The following is a 17963-nucleotide window of genomic DNA, read 5'->3' as shown; positions in this document are numbered from 1 at the left end:
CCACTTTTATGTTCAGGTGGTATTCCAGGCCATGGGCCAGGACACTGAAAAGGGGTATGTGGGAATACGTACCTCCAACTCAGACTGAAGGGGACTTAGGAGAAAAACTCATCTTATCTCATCTGTGGTTGCTCTGGATCCTGGCTGTAGTATCTGATGAGAGCCAAATCTGCACATAAGCCTCGTCATCAGCTTGTAAAAAGCATCCTCAGCTTTTAAAAAGCAACATTAGTGATCTTCCACTCATCCAGTCATTACTCAAYGCTTGGAATAAAATCCTTTCAAGTCACYTYCATTCCATSCATCACTACCTCWGTCYACCCATCCATCCCAGCCTTGTYTATTACTCCTGGGTAAAGAATCTTTTCCAGGGCAGTTCCTGCTACCTGTGCCAGCTCCCCTCACAGTTCCACTGTAAGGCCTTTCCAAACAAAGCATGACATTGTAAGTCCACACATATTTCAGCAAATCTCTACAAGTGCCCAAGCTGGATGTCCAATCTTCTGACAGATTCCCCCAGCCATAAGGTKATTCTACACCAACACCACCATCCATCTCCTCCAGACTCTTTCTGGAGAAGATGCCCCCTTGTGTTTCCATTTCCTGAGTGGCAGCAGTGCAGATGAATTTGGACCATAGAAGACAGGGTTTGGATGAATTTGCTCTCTAGTTACAACCTACTTGAAGGTGGACATCCTCATTCTGCCCTGGCCCCTGCTGTGTTTTAGCAGATCCCAAACAGAGGTACACAGGACTGAGAGAATTTGCCATCCACCCGTGCCCTGCTCCCAGCTGAAGCAATCCCCTGGATTTACTTTGGCACAGTCCCCACATGTGTGCTTAGCACCCACCTCTTAGAGCACAGTCCGATGGAACAGGGCCACACRAGCCTTTAACCCAGCGCTGACATTGAAGATAAACCTCAGGTTTAAAGCACTGTATGTCACTGATCTGGGAGCATGTTTGATTCTCCAAAATTAAACAGGKATTCAAGTTCAAGCCTAAACTAGCAAGACAAAAAACAGACTACCAAAAGATAATAAAATGCTAAAGTTCTTCCCTTCCTCCAGAAAGGCATCGGGACACTGGAAGAGCTGCATGTGAAGCCCTGGGCTGGTCTATCTGGAGGCCAATTAGATGTAAATTATACCTATGAAGAAGTTCTACAGAAGAAGAAACATGAAGCAAAATCCCCTGACATCACCAAGAATTAATTTGTCTCCTGATGTTTCCGATGATGTCCCAGTAAAGATACTTCTTAAAAAATTTGACCCCTGCATCAAAAGAGAGTAACTAAGTACTCCTGGTGCCGCCAGCTGTGCTGCCTAAGGCAGACAAAACYTCTCCCAGCAAAACACCCACAAGTCTTCCAAAGTTTGAAAGCAGCTGCCTCTGGTTTGTARGCAGTAAACACTGTCCCCACCCCTTTCTCCCGCCCACATCCSAGCCACRCGCAGCTCATTTCCACCTTGGTTTTGAAGCCAAGAGAGGAACAGCACCCAGTCAGGGCAGGAGYTGAGCATTCCTTCAGCTCTGGATGAGGGGGAGAAGGAAGACTGCAAAAGCAGAGGTGAAGGGGGTRCTGAGGAGTGGCTAAGCTTTCCTCGGAGGTACTCGACCTGCAAGCAGCTATGTGGAGCATCGCTTTCCTGTGGGGCAGCATCCATCTCCTGCCTGTGGTGGCTGGAATGCCTGCAATGCTGTAAGAACCTCACTGCTTTGTGTATGTGCTCTGGTCTGGGGGGTGTGGCAGTATGACAGGACAGAAGTCTTACGGTGAGGAGGGTTTTTCCAGAGAGGAATGATTTCTCACGTTGCCAAGGTTTCACTTGGTTTCCATGTGCTCTTTCCCCACATTCCTGCTGCTAGCTGGCTTTTCCTTTAGTGCCTTTGATGTAGACCATGTATTTCAGCAAGGACTCAGGCAGAACAACTCTGCCAGCATTCTTAATGTGCCTAATTCTGACCTGCCAAGATCTCATCTCTCCTGCTGTATTCCAGAATATGTTTCCTTTGGGCTAATCTTTTCTTCCCAGAGTCATAGGGAACCATTTAATAGTTTAGCCAGCAAAGCAGAGTGCCTTTACAAACTGAGCAAATGGTGAGCCCAAGTATCTGATAGGGATGCTCTTGATAAAGCATGTGTTCATTCAGGCTTGGCTCCCACTGTGCTTTTTCCCARACCTGTGTCCCAGACCTCTGCCAGGACAATTCCCAGCACTGCTTCTCTTTATATACTTTATCAGGAATGCAGCTTCTGTTCCAGCAGGCACTGCTCTGATATCCTGGCTTGTGAACTTGTTCTCGCTTTTTYAAAGGTGTTTGCCTTTGCAGCCACAGCACAAGTGCGAACAGAAGCATGACTGTGCTTGAGCAGTAGATGTTACAGTGAAAAATATGTCAGTGGTCTGTAGCTGGGTTCCCTCCTGCTGTGTGTGGTGTGGTGWGCACAAGACTAGTTTTAAAAAAACTTCTCCCGCGGGAGTACTTCCTCCAGGACATGTTCYACAGGCTGACACAGCTCCCACACAAAAGATGTGCTTTACTGCTCTCTGCTTTCCACTGTTACCTTCAGCATGAAGCTTTGCTTTATGGAAATACTGCTTGATCCATTAGGTTGTCAGCTGTCTGCCTGTATTACAATTTTTTCATGGATTAATGATTCAGCTTGGATCTTTGGGCCCTTGGATGAGAGCCTCAGTGATGCTCTTTCCTACTTTTATAGCTCAGAAGGCAAGGGATAAGATGTCAAAGGGGGCTAAGAATATGTTCCAGAGTAAARGATCATGAGGAGCAAGGGAGGTATGAGAGGTTTCAAGCAGTCAGTTTTYAGTGCTCATCCCATCCTTTGGCCCCAGTGGCAGGAGGGAGGTGCAGWGAGTCAGTTCAAGTCGGAAAAACAAAATGTTGTTGGTCTGTGTTGGAGGTTGGCAGCACTCAAGTGTGAAAGCACTCAAAGGCTCCTRGCCAGCAGGACCTTGACTCTGTCTCGCCAGGGTGCTGAGCTCAGGCTAAGAGCTGCCAGCGGGTCACCTCCCTTCCTCCCGCTGTTGTGATCTTTCCAGACCCTGCCCTCCTAYTGCTGCAAAACATGCTGCTGCCTGAGCCTGTCCAGAGGCAGTGAGTAGGAGGAGTCAGTGATAAGGGTTTTGAAACCTGCTTGAATGTTGGTTTTTTGTTGGTCCTAGATGCTGCAGTGCACTCAGAGATGAAAATAAACAAACAGTGTGAGCAGCTTTTCAATGTTATGGGTGCAGCTCTCAGAATAGACAAAGAGATGGGAGCCCAAATAGCAAGAGGACAAGTGTCAGGAGCTGATGCAAAGGTGCTCATGAAGCTCTGTGCCTGGGACATGAAGTTGGGGCACTGGGTCCCTGATACAGGGCATTGTTTCTGAATTTAAGAGTAGCAGGAAAACCAGCCAGTAAAACTGATGGTGATAGATAATGCAGTTCAGTGGAAATACTGAGAACTCAGGAAACCTGCAAGAGAGCAAAGCTGCTGCTGATCCCTTGGGTGATGTGGGGAGGTCCCTTCACCTTATTTTCACTTTCAGTTTGTARAGCAGTGGCTTTATCATTTTACATGTGCATGCAGCATATAGTGCAGCCTCRGTGTTAATGTCTGCAGTACCCACAGGTGGGAACAGTGTGTCCCACTGGTGTTGTGACAGTGAAATGAAGAGACCAGAAGTCTCTTAGGAAGTACCCAAATACAGGTCAAAACCTGTCCTCTTAAAAAGTCRATTTAACCTGACCATTTTCTCTTCCTTTGCAACAGAAACTATGCAGTGGCAATGCCATCTCAGCTCTACTACCCCTTCTCAGAGACTGTGTGTCTTCAGCTCAGCAGAGAGCAAACAGTCCCGATCCATGTGTCAGTCACCTTGCAAAGCAGAGCTGGGAATGAGACTCTGATCACTCAGTCCATCTCTCAGCTCCCCTTCTTCCACTGCACAAGCTTCCAGGTGAGGAAGGTATCTTCAGAGGTTGGCAGTAGGGTGAATAATGCTTGAGTTCTGCTCTTTCTGGGCAGGAATGCAAAGAATTGTGTCTTCCCATGAGAATATCCTAATTGGCCAGTGAATTTTCTGCTTCAGCCTGCATAGGTATAACATTGTCCTTTCTGTTGTGTAGACCTAGTAATATTTTACTCTTCTAGAAAACTTTTTGAAATGTTCTGTGAGGTCTTTCAGGGCAAAAAGTGGAGCARTACAAAAGTAGTATATAAAATAATCATTGTTCCAAAACCCTCAGGGTCAGTGAATGGGATCCATCCTGAATGATGGTTGTAACTATACCTGCAGGTCCCTCCTCCTGTTGGAAACCCCGATGAAGTGGCTTTTGTTGTTATCACAGTCGTGGAAGCMAGCTCAGAGTTTCAGAAGAAACAGAAAGTCCTAATCAAGCATGCAGACAAGAAGACTTTTATCCAGACAGACAAACCTGTGTACAAACCTGGACAGATTGGTATGGACAGAATGCYRTGTCTTGTGAGAGAGAGAGTRGTCCTCAGGYCACAAAATGTGGGGTTCTCCAGTMCTTTGAGCAGGACCTRCTCAGTAAGGGAGATGATGCATACKCTTCATCTTCCTTCTAGGCTRTGAGGMKTTTGGGAATACTTCTATGTCAGCACAGCACACGCCACTGTGAACAGGGCTTGTGTGTTTTCCTTGATGTGTGAGAAAAGATTTAGATGGCCCCGTGTCATATTCATGACAGCCATGACTGTCTGTCTGTCAGGGTCCTAAATTCCTCTATACCCCACAGACTTCCTCAGATGCTGATTGCAGTCCTACAGGTCCCACCACTGCCCCAGCACAGCTCACCACTGGGTACAGCTGTTTGCCCCATGCCTCTCTGCACTTTCCACTAGGATGAGCTTCACTGCAGGCAAGACTGAGTGGCCCACCACAGGTCCACTGTCCAGAAAAATGCTGTTTCTCACCAGCACAGCCAGACTTCCCAGTAAACCCCACACTGCCTCCCCTAATGGGAGAGCCTGCTTTTCTCTAGCAGGGCCTGCCAGCTCCTAGCAGGGCTTTGGGCACAGGCTCAGGAGTTGATGGCTTTATCTGCTGCCCATGTCCTCTCAGTGAAGCACATGTGCACATCTTTCTTAGCTACCTGTTATCTTAGCTATCTTGTTWTCTGTTATTGAGAGACTTGGTTTCATTTCAGCCAGTCCTGTTCTTCTCTTGCTTTACAGTCAAGTTGCGGATTGTGACCTTGGATCAGAACTTTATTGCCAGCAGTGAAACAGTAAGTCAAAAGGGAAGATACATGAAGTCTGGAAATGTTGTGGGCTTCTTGCATGTCTTCTAGAACAGTGCTTGGCCCAGCCAGGTGATGTGTGTACAGCTGGTCTCAGCATTGCTTTTAGTAATTACAGTGTCAGGCACAACCTGCAGCTGCTCATGAAGTTGTGTTATGGGCAGTCCCTAAGAACTGCCTAGAGAAGACTGATAAATGGTTGGGGGATAAAAAAGAAAACAGGGAGGTGGATGGTGACTTGCCCAAAAGCATCCCACCAGTAACAGTTGTTTCCTCCCCACAGCWGCGCCTGGTGGAACTGAAGGTAAAGCACCCACATTATTGAAAATGGTGAATGCTTGTCACCTTGGGGAAGACACAGGTTTGGAGATGATGGTGGGGAAATATGGATGCAGAAAGTCACCTCAGAATGAATGGGAATAATCCTTGACTTCTTGCTATTCCTTCCTCCCTTCGGCGCCTTCCTCCCTTCGGCGCCTTCCTCCCTTCGGCGCCTTCCTCCCTTCCGCGCCTTCCTTCCTTCCGCGCCTTCCTTCCGCGCCTTCCATTCCACAAAAGTTTGGCAGAGCAATGTCATGGCACTGATCACACAGGGATCCCTGCAGGAAATGATGGATGCCACTGAAAACGAGCAAACCTTTGTAGAGTGGTCAGTGGACTTTTAGTCCCTCTAGCCTATGAATTGAAGAGTTCTGAAAATCCTTACATTTCTTTAAGGAGAATATTATGCTTAACATAWAGAAAACAGAAGTTTGGCCAATTTTCTAGTCATGGCTGCACAGCTAGAAACACTTCCTAAAGCAGCTATCTGGCTGTTATTCTTAAAATCTGTCCAGTGTACCCACTGAGCTGAGGAAAGGCACCTGAAAGTGAGAGGGGTAGGGTTTGTAATACCCGTGCAGAGAGGTCACTGTCCCAGCTAGCAATGGGCATGGTTAACATACATGTCATACCCAGCAAGGAATCACTGCACAAACACAGGGTTTCTTAGACRTCTGCACAATACTTTATGCCAGTTTGTGCAAACAAAACACTGATCCACCTTCGCCTTTTCAAACAGCAGTGCCTGCTTGTTCCCTGTGAAAATGCATCAGATCACAAAGCCCTCACTGACTGGGCAGTGTGACTGTTCTGCAGCAGTCAAAGAGATGGCTGTGCCACCAGAGAGCAATAATATGAGACATTTGCTTTGTCAATGAGATAGGGAGAAAAATAATTTCCTCTTTGAGCTTGTACTCATCTGAGGACTATAGCTGTGTCATAGATCTGGGCTCTCAGGACAAGGCAATATGCTCTGGCAGCTTGGCTTTTGCRCTGGAAAATAACTACTCTCTACTACACCTGTGCAGGACCCCAAAGGGAACCGAATTGCCCAGTGGCTGGATGTTACACCTGAGGGAGGCATTGTGGATCTGTCCTTCCCGCTGGCTGCAGAAGCACCGGTTGGAGAGTACACCATCAAAATACCTGACCTCACCCGCACCTTCAGGGTAGAGGAGTATGGTAAGAGCCTCAGGAGGCTGGTGGCAGCAGAGARAAGTGTACTGCCAGCCTCCAGCCCTGCCTCACACRGAGCTGAGWGGRCCATRCAKCTGTGAACAGCTGTGCTGGTTGYGCTATGRCCTGGGAAGTGCAGCTGCCTGCCRGTGTAATCACTGACCTTCACCCAGGCCCACCGGCTTTCTCCTCCCCCACATCCTGAGGATGGGCTGAGACAGTGTCCCACAGCTGAGATTAAAGCTGTCTACTCCCATCCCATTCTCCTGGCTGGGCTGCTGGTGCATTCCTACCAGGCCCTCTGCTGATAGTCAGGAAATGAGAGGTTTCATTTCTGTAAACAACCACTTAGGAAGGATTGGAACAAATTGACTCTTTCCATTCTCACTGAATTATATTTCTCTTGCTTACACACAGTGCTGCCCAAGTTCAGTGTCTCCATCCAGATGCCTCAGGTGGTCACCATCCTAGAGGAAAACTTCCGTCTCCACGTCTGTGGCATGTGAGCTGACTTATCATGGCAGAAGGTGCATTCTTGGTGGTTTGGAAAATGCACAGCCATCAATAACTGAGCTCAAAACAGTGTCTGCCAACCCTACCCCCACCCGAAGATTTAGTACCCTGGCATCCTTCACTAAGTAACTCTCCTGGACTCTCTCCATATTCTCTCTGCTTTCTCTGTGAGTCTGAAAGTGGGGCAGTGCATTCCCTCTSTGCAGCATGTGCCCTACTACAGCACCTCTGCTGTATTTATTAGTGGCAATGTTGTAAGAACAATGATTCTGCTTGTGACCAACACGATGTCCCCTACCCCTGCGTGGTGGCAATAGTGTTGACTTAGAGACAATTCGCCACCACCACCTTCTGTCTCAATCTGATGAGGTCATTTTTCCTTCTTGCCTTCCTCTCCTGCACTGGTGAACCATGAATAGGCTGCTGGGCTGCAAACCACRGGCTAAGGCTGACATTACTCACTCTTGAGCCAGCGTTTCTGTGTGTGAGCYCTCTGTGCTCCCTTTGCCAGGTACACCTATGGGAAGGCAGTCCAGGGAAGCGTGAAGGYCGTGGTGTGCCGTAAACACATCCGCTACAACCGGAAATCTTCCAAAGCCAAGCGCAATATTTGTAAGGATTACACTGGTGAGGTGAGCGCCTGAGGCACCCACCCCTCTTGCAAGGGGAGGAACAAAGAGACTGAATATTCTTTTGTCTTCATGATTGTTTAACAAACACAATTTCATGCTCCCAGACAAATGAGGATGGCTGCTTTTCCGCTGAAGTGAATACTAAGATWTTCCACCGGAAACATGGCGATAATTATGATTTTAACCTGGAGGCCGTGGCTTTTCTGAAAGAAAGTGGAACAGGTAGAAAAAACTGATTCAACTCTTTGTGGAAAATCTTTTATTTGACACTCATAAAATACATTTGTCTTTGGGTTTATAAGATCCCTTATAGATCCTAGTGTCTTCCTATAAACTACTGGAGCTTTCAGCACAGGCTCCCATGAGGTCAAATGTTTGGGGGGCTTTGTCTTCCCTGCAAGCAGCATGACAACATGAATGTTTTTAGGTATCATAACATTGGACATGTTATCCCAGTTGCAGAATGGGCTTTACCAATGTGCTTGCTCCTCTATAAGCTGCTGTGGACAGTCCAGCTCTGACAGTCACTATGTTTTGACAAAGATGGGCAGGAGCTGTTTTTTCTTGTCTTCTCAGCACAATAAAAATGTATACAGAGGTGGGCCAGGTCAGATTCTCTTGTTCTTAAACTGTATTTTAGGACAGTCCTCCATTGGAATGAGGAGTTACTCAGAGCAACTAGGGATAACCAAGGCCCTGACTGTGTACTGTTTCTAGCTCCTCGTTAGAATTATCCCCACATCCCAGATAGGAGGATAAGGTTTCCTGTAGGGTTCCTTCTCTCCCAAAATTTTGCAAAGCCTTCCTTACAAGAAAATGTTTTGCAGCCAGAAACAGCCACACAKTCACTTAACAAGCAAGCGCAGTCATTTCAGATGGGCACACTCAGTAAGACAGCAGGTTGGGAGCTGACACAGGGAAGGTGAGGGAAAATGTTGCCTTCCAGTGACTGCTGTGAGAGGGGAGGGAGAAGGGAGGAGAACAATTATGAGTAGAACAATCTTAAAGTGGAAAAGAGCATGTGAGAGCTGTCAGGCACAGACCTCGTAGTAGACTGCTGTCATTCTGTCTCCATTGCATGGAGAACCTACAATCCTCTATGAGTGATAGTCCACTATTTACCTGAGTWTATCCAATCTTGCTGCCTCCTCAGACACATGATTCTCACCTTCATGTGCCTCCTGTCTTTCCCAGGGGTGGAGCTGAACACCACTGAAAACTGCAAGGTGACTTTTGACATCACAACTCTCCAGTTCTGGGGGACAAGCTACTACTATCAGCAAGGAGCTCCCTACTATGGACATGTGAGTGARCAGGGAAGGAACATGGAAAGCCCAGCACCTGGGTCTGTGCAGGTGGCAGGCACAGAAGTGCCAGGGGTGCCATGTTCTGCACTTCTCAAAGCTGCCAGCACAATCTTCTGCCCAGTCCCTCCTTTGACACATCTACCAAGAGGTTATCCAGMGGTGTGACTGCAGGATCTATGGCTTTGCCAGCTGCTGTGTAAATGGGGAATGATTGGAGAAGTTAAAATTCACAATGAGAATCCCTTTGCAGAGAGGGGGACTGGGGCTTCTACTGTGAGGTAGATTTTCAGTCCTGAGGTCTCYAGTTCTCTGACTGTTCTCTTCATTATTACAGCTGGTACTCAAAAGTGCCAATGGGACACACCTGAAGAACAAGAAGGTGATTCTTACAGTGTCCTATGGGAGCAGGAAGCAGACCAAGACCTACCTCACAGATGACAATGGGATGGCCTCTTTCATCTTAGAGACATCAGCATGGGACAACAGCAGTAAAGTTGTCCTACAGGTTAGGAACCAGTTACTGCAAARCAATCTGGAGCTAAGCAGGTAACTAGAATGTAAGGAGCTAAATTTATCTTCAGGGAAGGGACTTGACAGAGAAAATTTTGCCTCTGCTTTCCCATGAAGTAGCAAAACTCTCTTGTCTGGTTGTTGTGCTGGGTTTCTAATATTRTCCTGTCTAACTTTGGGGTCCAAGCATTTTGAGGCAAACCCTGTCTCTGGTATTACCATTGGTATCTTGGATGATGGATTTTGGCCTTGCCGTAAGTCCAAAAGATGTCAATTTTATGCTTTAGGTACAGAGAGGTCACAAGTTAAAGTTGAGTAAGGCTGTTGATCTTCAGTTGTCTCCTGCCACCTCTACGCTATGGATCAGGGAAAGTGCAGAAAGAAACACAGAACAGCACTGATCAGTGAAACAYATTATCAGGGCAGATCCATGCTAGTACTTTATCCACATGTACCAGACAGGAGCAAAGGGTTCAGTGGTTTCATCCAAGGGCTAGTGAGTCAGTCTGCAATGTCAAATGACCTGGCTTACTCCKAGGGTAGCAGCAGCATTGCAGAAGTTCAGACTTCAGCCAAAGCCCCATATAGAGGTACACAGCTTCCTTCTCCTGTTTTGGCACTCGTTGTCCCAGAGTGTGGCAGAGCARGCAATGCCAAACTCCACAGAAGGAGTCTGATTGAACTTGGTGTAGATGGAAATAGACACCTTACCCTGGRATAGTTCAGAGCCCACTCTTCAGTCTTGGTTTTGGTGTAGGGAGAGCTGCAAGAAATCCTCAGACACCTTTTTCTGTGCCATAGGCAAAGTCCCATCCAGAGGACTTCAGCAGTCGAAACGTGAAGGTGTCTTACGGCACGGCATCGCTCCCGCTGAGAGCCTTCCACTCGTCCAGCCGCAGCTCCGTGAGGATCCAGCCACTGCAGGCAGTGCCAGCCTGCGGGGATGTGCAGCAGGTCACCGTGCGCTACCACATGCTGGCCACAGAGCTGGGCYCCGGGGCTGCCAGAGCACACTTCTACCACTTGGTGAGCACGGGGCAGTGCCAGTGAGGGCAGCTCTGCACCGGGTCTGTCAGCACAGGGCCCTTTGCTGGCCCAGAAACTGGAGTAGAGGCACTGCCAACCCTTTGTTCTGTTCATCTCCCTTTAGGTCATGGCCAGAGGCTCCCTTGTGCATCATGGCCAAACAGCAGTGCTTCTTGAGCCACCATCAGGTAAGAGCATCCAACAACCAGGAACAGATTAAGGACCCAACAGAAAASTCCTTCCAGTCCTAAACAGAGAAGCAGAGAAAAGATCTGACACCAACAGGAAGCCACAGATATGGCAGAAAAACCCTAGACAAAATATGCTATTCTTTTTCTGTCTATTAATTRCCTTTTTTCTTTTTTTCTCCTGATTGAATGATGGAACTGTCAGAGTTTATCTGCCAAGCAGGAAATTATCAGAGACCTCGAAGGTAACTTATGGAATCTTTTTTTCTGGGCTCAAGTGCTCACTGTTGCCAAGGTGTGTCACAAGATAAGGTCACTGCTATARAAACCTTCATCCTGGTCTAGTTTTGTCCTCCCCAGAAGCAAGGCAGAATAGTTTTTATCCAAGAAACTGTACTGAAGTCTTACAGAGACAGAGCATGTTGCTGCTGTAATCYTTGGATTGTAGACTTTCTTGCAACTTCCTATACCTTTTCAATTTTTCCTTCTTCCTTCAGATCAGTACAATGGTGCTTTCAACATCACTCTGCCCATTGACCTCATCTCACCCCTGGCTACCCTCTTTGTTTACACTGCCTTCCCTGAGGGACAAGTGGCAGCTGACACCTTCCGTCTGAAAGTCTCCAGCTGCTTCAGGAACCATGTAAGCAGTGCACAAAACACAAAGGGGCAGGTAGGCTGGAGGGGAGCTGATTATTTGCAAACTGACAGTAGATATCTAGCAGAAGCCAATAACCACAGTTTCCCCTTTCCTTCATGTGTCAATATCTGCAGTCCCTCTTTCTTTGGCTGTTTCAGGTGAAGCTTGGCCTCTCAGATGCTGTGGCTCTGCCAGGATCGACTGTCCATCTCCATTTGCAGGCTGCACCAGGCTCCCTGTGCAGCATCCGTGCAGTTGACAAAAGTGTCCTTCTCCTGAAGCCAGAGGCTGAGCTGTCCGGGGATAGTGTGAGTCACTGCTCGGCTGAGCTTTGCTAATATTGGAGAGACACATTTTGAATATCTGGTTCTGGATATCTGGCTTCAGTATCTGGTTCTGGTTTGAATAGCTGCAGAATCTGTTTTGTAAGGCACACTGGATATGCCAATGGGTACTTGAATGGGGACAGRGCATGGCTTAATGAGAAAAAATGAAGGCCAACATTGAACACCAAGCCAAAATTTCCAGTGTCTACAGAGGGATCTAACAGAATAACCCACCATCATCCCCAGCTACAGCCCAAACTCACAGTGCTTTACCACARTGGCAAGCAGAAGGCAAAACACATCTGTCTCCTGAACCAATTCATGACAGTRCTCTCAAAAAAAGGACATGTTAAAAAAAATTCCAAACGTGGGATAGGGCTCATCTCTTTGTTCTAGCTCATGTGAACCAGACATTTCTTCCATTCTCTCTCTAAGTGGTGTATTGGCAGTGGAAGGGTCCCATTTCTCCTCTAGTCCTGGGTTTAAGGACGCTTGAATTGCCTCTTGACACTGTCTTGGTGCATCCAGAACATGCCTTCAGTCAGACAAGCTGCCCAATGCCTCATGCAGGGAAGGTGTCCTCAGCATTTGCATTGAGTTCACAGGTACGATTATAAAGCTGGAAGTGGCCACAGCTGTGCAGCCACACCCCAGAGGAGCTCATGTTCTTCTCTGGTCCTATACATCTAAAATTTGTGGAGGCTGTCCATAAAACTCCAAACCCTGTGGGGCTGGGTTTTCRTAACAGGCAGGATCTGAGCTCGGCCTCTGAGGTCACAGGAAATCTCTGTCTAGAAATGAAAACTTTCCCACCCCTCACACTGACCTGTAGTGTTTTCATTCTCTGCCTACAGGTGTATAATATGTTCAGCTATGCTCAGGAACAGCTCAGCACCCTTACAGACATCTACAGTGACTACTGYACTATCCACAAGAGCCCAGGAATCACTGATGCCTCTCAGACCACCCTTTCATCAGGAACAATGTCACCATTCATGTACAACAGATACTCTTATGCAGTGTCCCAACCAGATGTTTATGARCTTGTGAAGGTAAATCTAATTTCCAGAAGGCCTGAAATATCAAAACCGAGCCCTTTTGTATCCCAGGTCAGCWATGGGTAGATTCACAGATTGTCTTTCCTGTAAATGCTGGCAACTTCACATTCTATATTTGCCAAGCTTCTGAGCTAAGAGATCAATGCCACTCTATGCTCCTAGCATGATAAATTCACATTGATCAGGAAGGTTCCTAGAATCCTCTACTCACCATTAGCCCCAAGGCTGAGACCATTAGACTTTCTAGGGGTTGAAAGCAGAGTGGAGTGTCGGCCTGTGTCAGAGAAACTTGGAGGCTGGAAAAGCAAAGCATCTGAGAGAAAAGGGGAACCCAGGGAAAGGAAGGAAGGAATAGTAAAAAGGAAAGGCAGTAAAGGCTGAGAAAAGTCTGGGTTAGGGTGAGCAGCAGAATGTCGTGCCAAAATAATGACTTTGTGTGCAGGCATGSATGTGTGTGTGGTCACCCCCAAACTCCTTTGGGAGCAGGACAGTTCTGCATTCTTTCCCTATATAAATTTGCAAGTTGTGCCAAGGTGCTACAATAGAGGCAGCTGATTTGCTGGGAGGCAGGGGAAGAGACAGACACACCACTTCCTCCACAATACATCTTCTTTTCTTYCCCTTCTCCCCTCCAGAATGCAGGTCTAACATTTTTAACCAGCCTTAAAATCAAGTCTCCAATTGAGTGCCGCACCCAGACCGCTTTTGACTACGACTACATGTGTACATCTCGATTTTTCCTGTTTCTTTGGAGATCACGGGTAACATATAGGCTGCACATGGGCAGCTTAGGAGCTGGGGATGGCTTAYAGACATGAGTGGGAGGTTGCACAAGAGATGTGCTCCACAGGGAGAGGGCAAAGACCTGGCGTGTGTGTGTGTCCAGGGCACTGGAGGGGCACAGGGGTGGCTGTGGGGGAAGAACCTGCTTGGGAGGTTCTACTGGCAAGCAGGAAGATAATATGGTCAAAGGGGGAAATGGGGCATCTGTCTCAGAGAGAAAACCTGTTTGTAAGACTAGGAAAGGTCTTTCTGGAAACCAGAGAATGAGCCAAGATTGGCATTGGACAGTATCTAGGCTTTTCTGCAGGGAATGAGAGCAAAACTGTGAGCAGATAAAATGTCTCATGGGGGAGCACACAGATACTGGAATCTACATGGTCTCTTGGCCTGTCTCGTGGAAGACAAGAGTGAAGTAGGTTGAGGGTATCTTGGAGAAGATGAGGTGGTTTGGGGTGGGAGTAGGAGGGGTGGAAAACTGAGCTTTTCCTGGCTGAAACCTAACCTGGTTTCCTGGCTGGTCTGCCTTTGATTGAGTCCTTGTATTCCCAATAGCTTATGATGAGCTGGCAGACTGGGAGAGCCTGTACCCAGAACAAGATGCTGCAGTGGAAGCTGCTGAGGCAGAGCACACTGAGCTGGGCAGCGAGTCAGCGYCAGCACGTACCTGGTTCCCAGAGACATTCATCTGGACTCTGGTTCCCATCAGGTGAGTAATTATGGGCTGCAGCTCCACAGGGATGCAGACTTTCTACCAGCCATAGTAGAGGGAATGGGCAGGAGCAGAGCCGGGGCATTATTGCCTTCTGCGCACAAAAGATATGAGGGAGGTATGAAGAAGTGAMTAAGGAGAAGGAGTTTTGGCTCAGTTCCTGTCCCTGCTTGAGATTTTCCAAATGTTTCTAGGAATTTAACATCACAGACTCTTACAGGATGTAAGAGGCCTCCACAGGTCCGTAGCTCAACATTTTGCACAAGGCAGGTCCAATTAGATCAAGTTGAAGTCAGGTACTCTGTATCTCCAAGGATGGAGATTCCTCAAAATATATAACAGTGTTTGACCCTCCTCATGGTATTTTCTTATGTCAGGTCAGAATCTCCCATGTTCCTTCTGTGTTACCTTTTATCCTATCAATATACACCTCAGAGGAGGCATGTTCCATTGTGTCCATACCTTCCCAACAGGAAGTGGTGGAAGTGTCTTGCAATACTCCATTGCACAGTTTGGGTGTATAACACTGAGCCCTATGTGCCCACACAAAAGAATTTCAGGTGCAACTCTGCTCAGAAGCAAATTTTGGGTTGCATTTTCCTCTCAGTCATTCTTTGCCCACCTATTTGCTGTCCTTCCCATACCTCTGTCCTACATGCCAGGAATCCCCACACTTTCACTTGAGCTTCCTTTCATAGTCTGAATTTCTGCATTTGTCTTCCCAAAAGAAATCTTTCTGGGATGGGGACAACCTCTTCCACTCTGTTTTCTCGTCAGTGATTCAGGGGCTGCAGAGCTAGCTGTCACAGTACCTGACAGTATCACAGACTGGAGAGCCATGACCTTCTGCACCTCGGAGAGCCATGGGTTGGGCATCTCAGAGACCATCAGCCTGCGTAGCTTCAAGCCCTTCTTCGTGGAACCCACTTTGCCCTATTCTGTTTTCCGTGGAGAGTCATTTCCCCTGAAAGTCAAAGTCTTCAGCTACCTGAAGCAGTGCATGGCGGTGAGTGGTTTCCCCCAGGATGGTTTTTGAGCGGGGGAATGTGTGATAACTATTATGCTAATAGAGACCCAACCAAGGGGACTGCCTCCGTAGGCATTGGGCAAAAGGCACTGAAGAAGCTGTTTGATTTAATTCCACACAGAGCCATCRCTGACCAGTTTACCCCTTCCCAGAAGCCAACCTGACTGCTTGTCCATGGGACACTGCTGGTGTMCCACAGATACTGCAACAGGCCATCRTCATACTCACCCCTGGYTTCTGGGACCGATTGTTATTTGAATCAAGGACCTGAATGGAAAAACRCTGCAGCAGCAGCAGCAACTCTGTAACCTCAGCTCCCTTTTGTTTCACCTCTAGCTCCAGCTTAGCCTAATGGACTCCAGGGATTTTGAATTTCTGCATGSAAATGTCAAGCACACTCTTTGCCTGTGTCCTGATTCAGCAAGAACATTTTCCTGGGATGTTAAGGCTACAAAATTAGGTAAGCGGTCAAGGGAGGAGCAGGAGTGGGAAGCACTGGCAGAGCTGTTTGAGGAAATTAGAGCTGGGCTGGAAGGGAGACTTGCCTACAGTGCAGAGCACGAATGAGCAGTCTTAGGCTAACCAAATGATGTGCCAACCAGCTTCTTGACATTTTGTTTTTTAGGGAAGGTGAATTTCACTGTCACTGCTGAGGTGATGGAGCGGGAAGATGTTTGCACAGAGCATACAGCTGTTGTGCCAGAGTCTGGAGGGAAGGACACAGTGGTTAAACACCTGCTGGTGAAGGTCAGGCTGTGCTGCAGGTTCTGGTGAGGTTGGGACTGGGTCAGGCTCAAGACAGCCTGGTGGGTGGCTTTGGGAAGGAAGTGTCAGCTGGAGGTGGGCACATTTCTCAGGGTGGCTGGTCAAGGAGTGATTCGAGGGTGGGTTGGGTTGGAGCATGAGCTCCTCCCCAGGAAGGGAAAGAAATGTCAGAACTGCGTGCTGGCAGGGCAATGGGGTCAAAGGCCATGTGTAGAAAGCTTAGGAGCCTGCTTCCCAGCACAACTGCACTGTTGGCATGGATCTCTCTGCTGTCTGTGAAGCCCTCTGCCATGGCCCACAAGGATGGAAGGGTGCTTGCAGGAAGGTGGGGTGCTGCACAGCTGCTCTCTGATGTTACTGCTCTTTCCTCTGAACTCACCAGCCTTTTCCCCACCAGGCAGAGGGGCAGCTGGAGGAAAAGACCCGCACTTCACTCCTGTGCTCTGAAGGTAGGTGAGACCTCRAATACTGTCTTGCCACTGGAGCCATGCTTGTGCATGGAACAGGGAGATCAGACAGAAGCAGTGTGCAATCTGAACAACTCTAGGATTATTTGGAGGTGTATAGGGAGTAGAAAGTCAGGGGTTTTGAAGCTTTTGTGGRTAGGGAAAGCCATTCAGCCCTGCCCAGCTCCTGGCAGCACCAAGACACCGTCTAACCACATCACAGTCCCTTATCAGTGGGTTGCTGGCTTCTCTCTTTCAAATGCTGATTCCACCAGCTGATGAGGTGATCCCAGCCCTGTTTATACCATTTTTTGAGAGATGGTTGTGACTGCCATCTCCCTTGTGCCTGTTGTTCTGATGTTTTTGCCATTTGCAGGAGCTACAGCTTCGGAGACCATCTCTTTCACCACRCCAGAGAACATTGTCTTTGGGTCAGAGAGAGCCCACATCTCTTTCTTAGGTGAGTTTTTAGAAGAGTCTTGGGAAGTAATATTTTTTCCTGCAGGACACATCTCTTCTGGTGCCACTGTGTCTTCTTTAGCAAACAGAGTAGTAAGAAGGAATATGTACAGCAAGGTGTGCTACCATCTTCCAGAGAAGTATCCATCTCTCCTATACAAGTGGCACTGGATGGGTATAATTTCACCAAACCAAGGGAAAGATAGACAAGTACCACCTCACTGTTCCTACAGTCTATCACTGTCCTACAGTCTACAGACATCACATAAGAGGAGGTGAACTGAGATCACTCTTAGCAGTTTATCTGGAGGATCAGTGAGACCAGAATTGTTTTGTATGCAAGAATATGTGTGGCTCCCAACGCTGTGGTTCTGTCCTGCAGGTGACATTATGGGAACAGCACTGGACAACATAGATGGGCTTCTCCAGATGTCCAGTGGCTGTGGTGAGCAGAACATGGTACATTTTGCCCCAAACGTCTTTATCACACGATACCTTGAAGAAACRGGACAACTGACTCCAGAAATCAAACAGAAGGCAATTGGCTATCTGGAAAGTGGTGAGTGGAATTCTGCTCATTAAGGTGGTGACATCCACTGCAGTACCCGTGTGGTGGGAGTCTCAGCAGAGGCTTGGTGCTGAGCAGGATTTGTGCAGCATCACTCGCCTGGCGCCATGGTAATTGCAGCAGTGTAAATCGGGCTGCTGCATGTCAGTGCAGTGGTACATGACACCCCTCTGCTAAATTCCTCAGAGATAATGCTCTCTGTAATGATCAGCAGGATTGGTGGGGCAGGTTGGCAC

The 17963-nt window shown here is 47.9% G+C and overlaps 1 protein-coding gene across 2 annotated transcripts in view; it reads left to right on the top strand.

Annotated features, from left to right (window-relative positions):
- Positions 1-1457: 1457 nt before the first annotated feature.
- LOC130579215 (alpha-2-macroglobulin-like protein 1) overlaps positions 1458-17963 on the top strand; it is a 24558-nt gene continuing 8052 nt past the window's right edge. For both annotated transcript variants that reach the window (XM_057375846.1, XM_057375847.1), the window contains exons 1-24: positions 1458-1702; positions 3781-3967; positions 4307-4469; positions 5209-5261; positions 5557-5577; positions 6623-6776; positions 7188-7272; positions 7795-7915; positions 8020-8137; positions 9110-9219; positions 9557-9727; positions 10534-10758; positions 10883-10946; positions 11444-11589; positions 11745-11894; positions 12767-12964; positions 13606-13693; positions 14306-14459; positions 15240-15468; positions 15826-15949; positions 16115-16236; positions 16652-16703; positions 17077-17160; positions 17542-17718. In XM_057375846.1, coding sequence (XP_057231829.1) covers positions 1632-1702; positions 3781-3967; positions 4307-4469; positions 5209-5261; positions 5557-5577; positions 6623-6776; positions 7188-7272; positions 7795-7915; positions 8020-8137; positions 9110-9219; positions 9557-9727; positions 10534-10758; positions 10883-10946; positions 11444-11589; positions 11745-11894; positions 12767-12964; positions 13606-13693; positions 14306-14459; positions 15240-15468; positions 15826-15949; positions 16115-16236; positions 16652-16703; positions 17077-17160; positions 17542-17718 — 3067 coding nt within the window. In that variant the 5' untranslated portion in view covers positions 1458-1631. The remainder of the gene's footprint in view (positions 1703-3780; positions 3968-4306; positions 4470-5208; positions 5262-5556; positions 5578-6622; positions 6777-7187; positions 7273-7794; positions 7916-8019; positions 8138-9109; positions 9220-9556; positions 9728-10533; positions 10759-10882; positions 10947-11443; positions 11590-11744; positions 11895-12766; positions 12965-13605; positions 13694-14305; positions 14460-15239; positions 15469-15825; positions 15950-16114; positions 16237-16651; positions 16704-17076; positions 17161-17541; positions 17719-17963) is intronic.

The sequence above is a fragment of the Malurus melanocephalus genome, unplaced genomic scaffold (assembly GCF_030028575.1).
Source record: "Malurus melanocephalus ecotype Western Australia unplaced genomic scaffold, MMel_1.1 scaffold_259, whole genome shotgun sequence".
NCBI classification, from domain to species: domain Eukaryota; kingdom Metazoa; phylum Chordata; class Aves; order Passeriformes; family Maluridae; genus Malurus; species Malurus melanocephalus.
The sequence above is the reverse complement of the archived record's forward strand: the minus strand, read 5'-3'. Positions and strand labels throughout refer to the sequence as shown.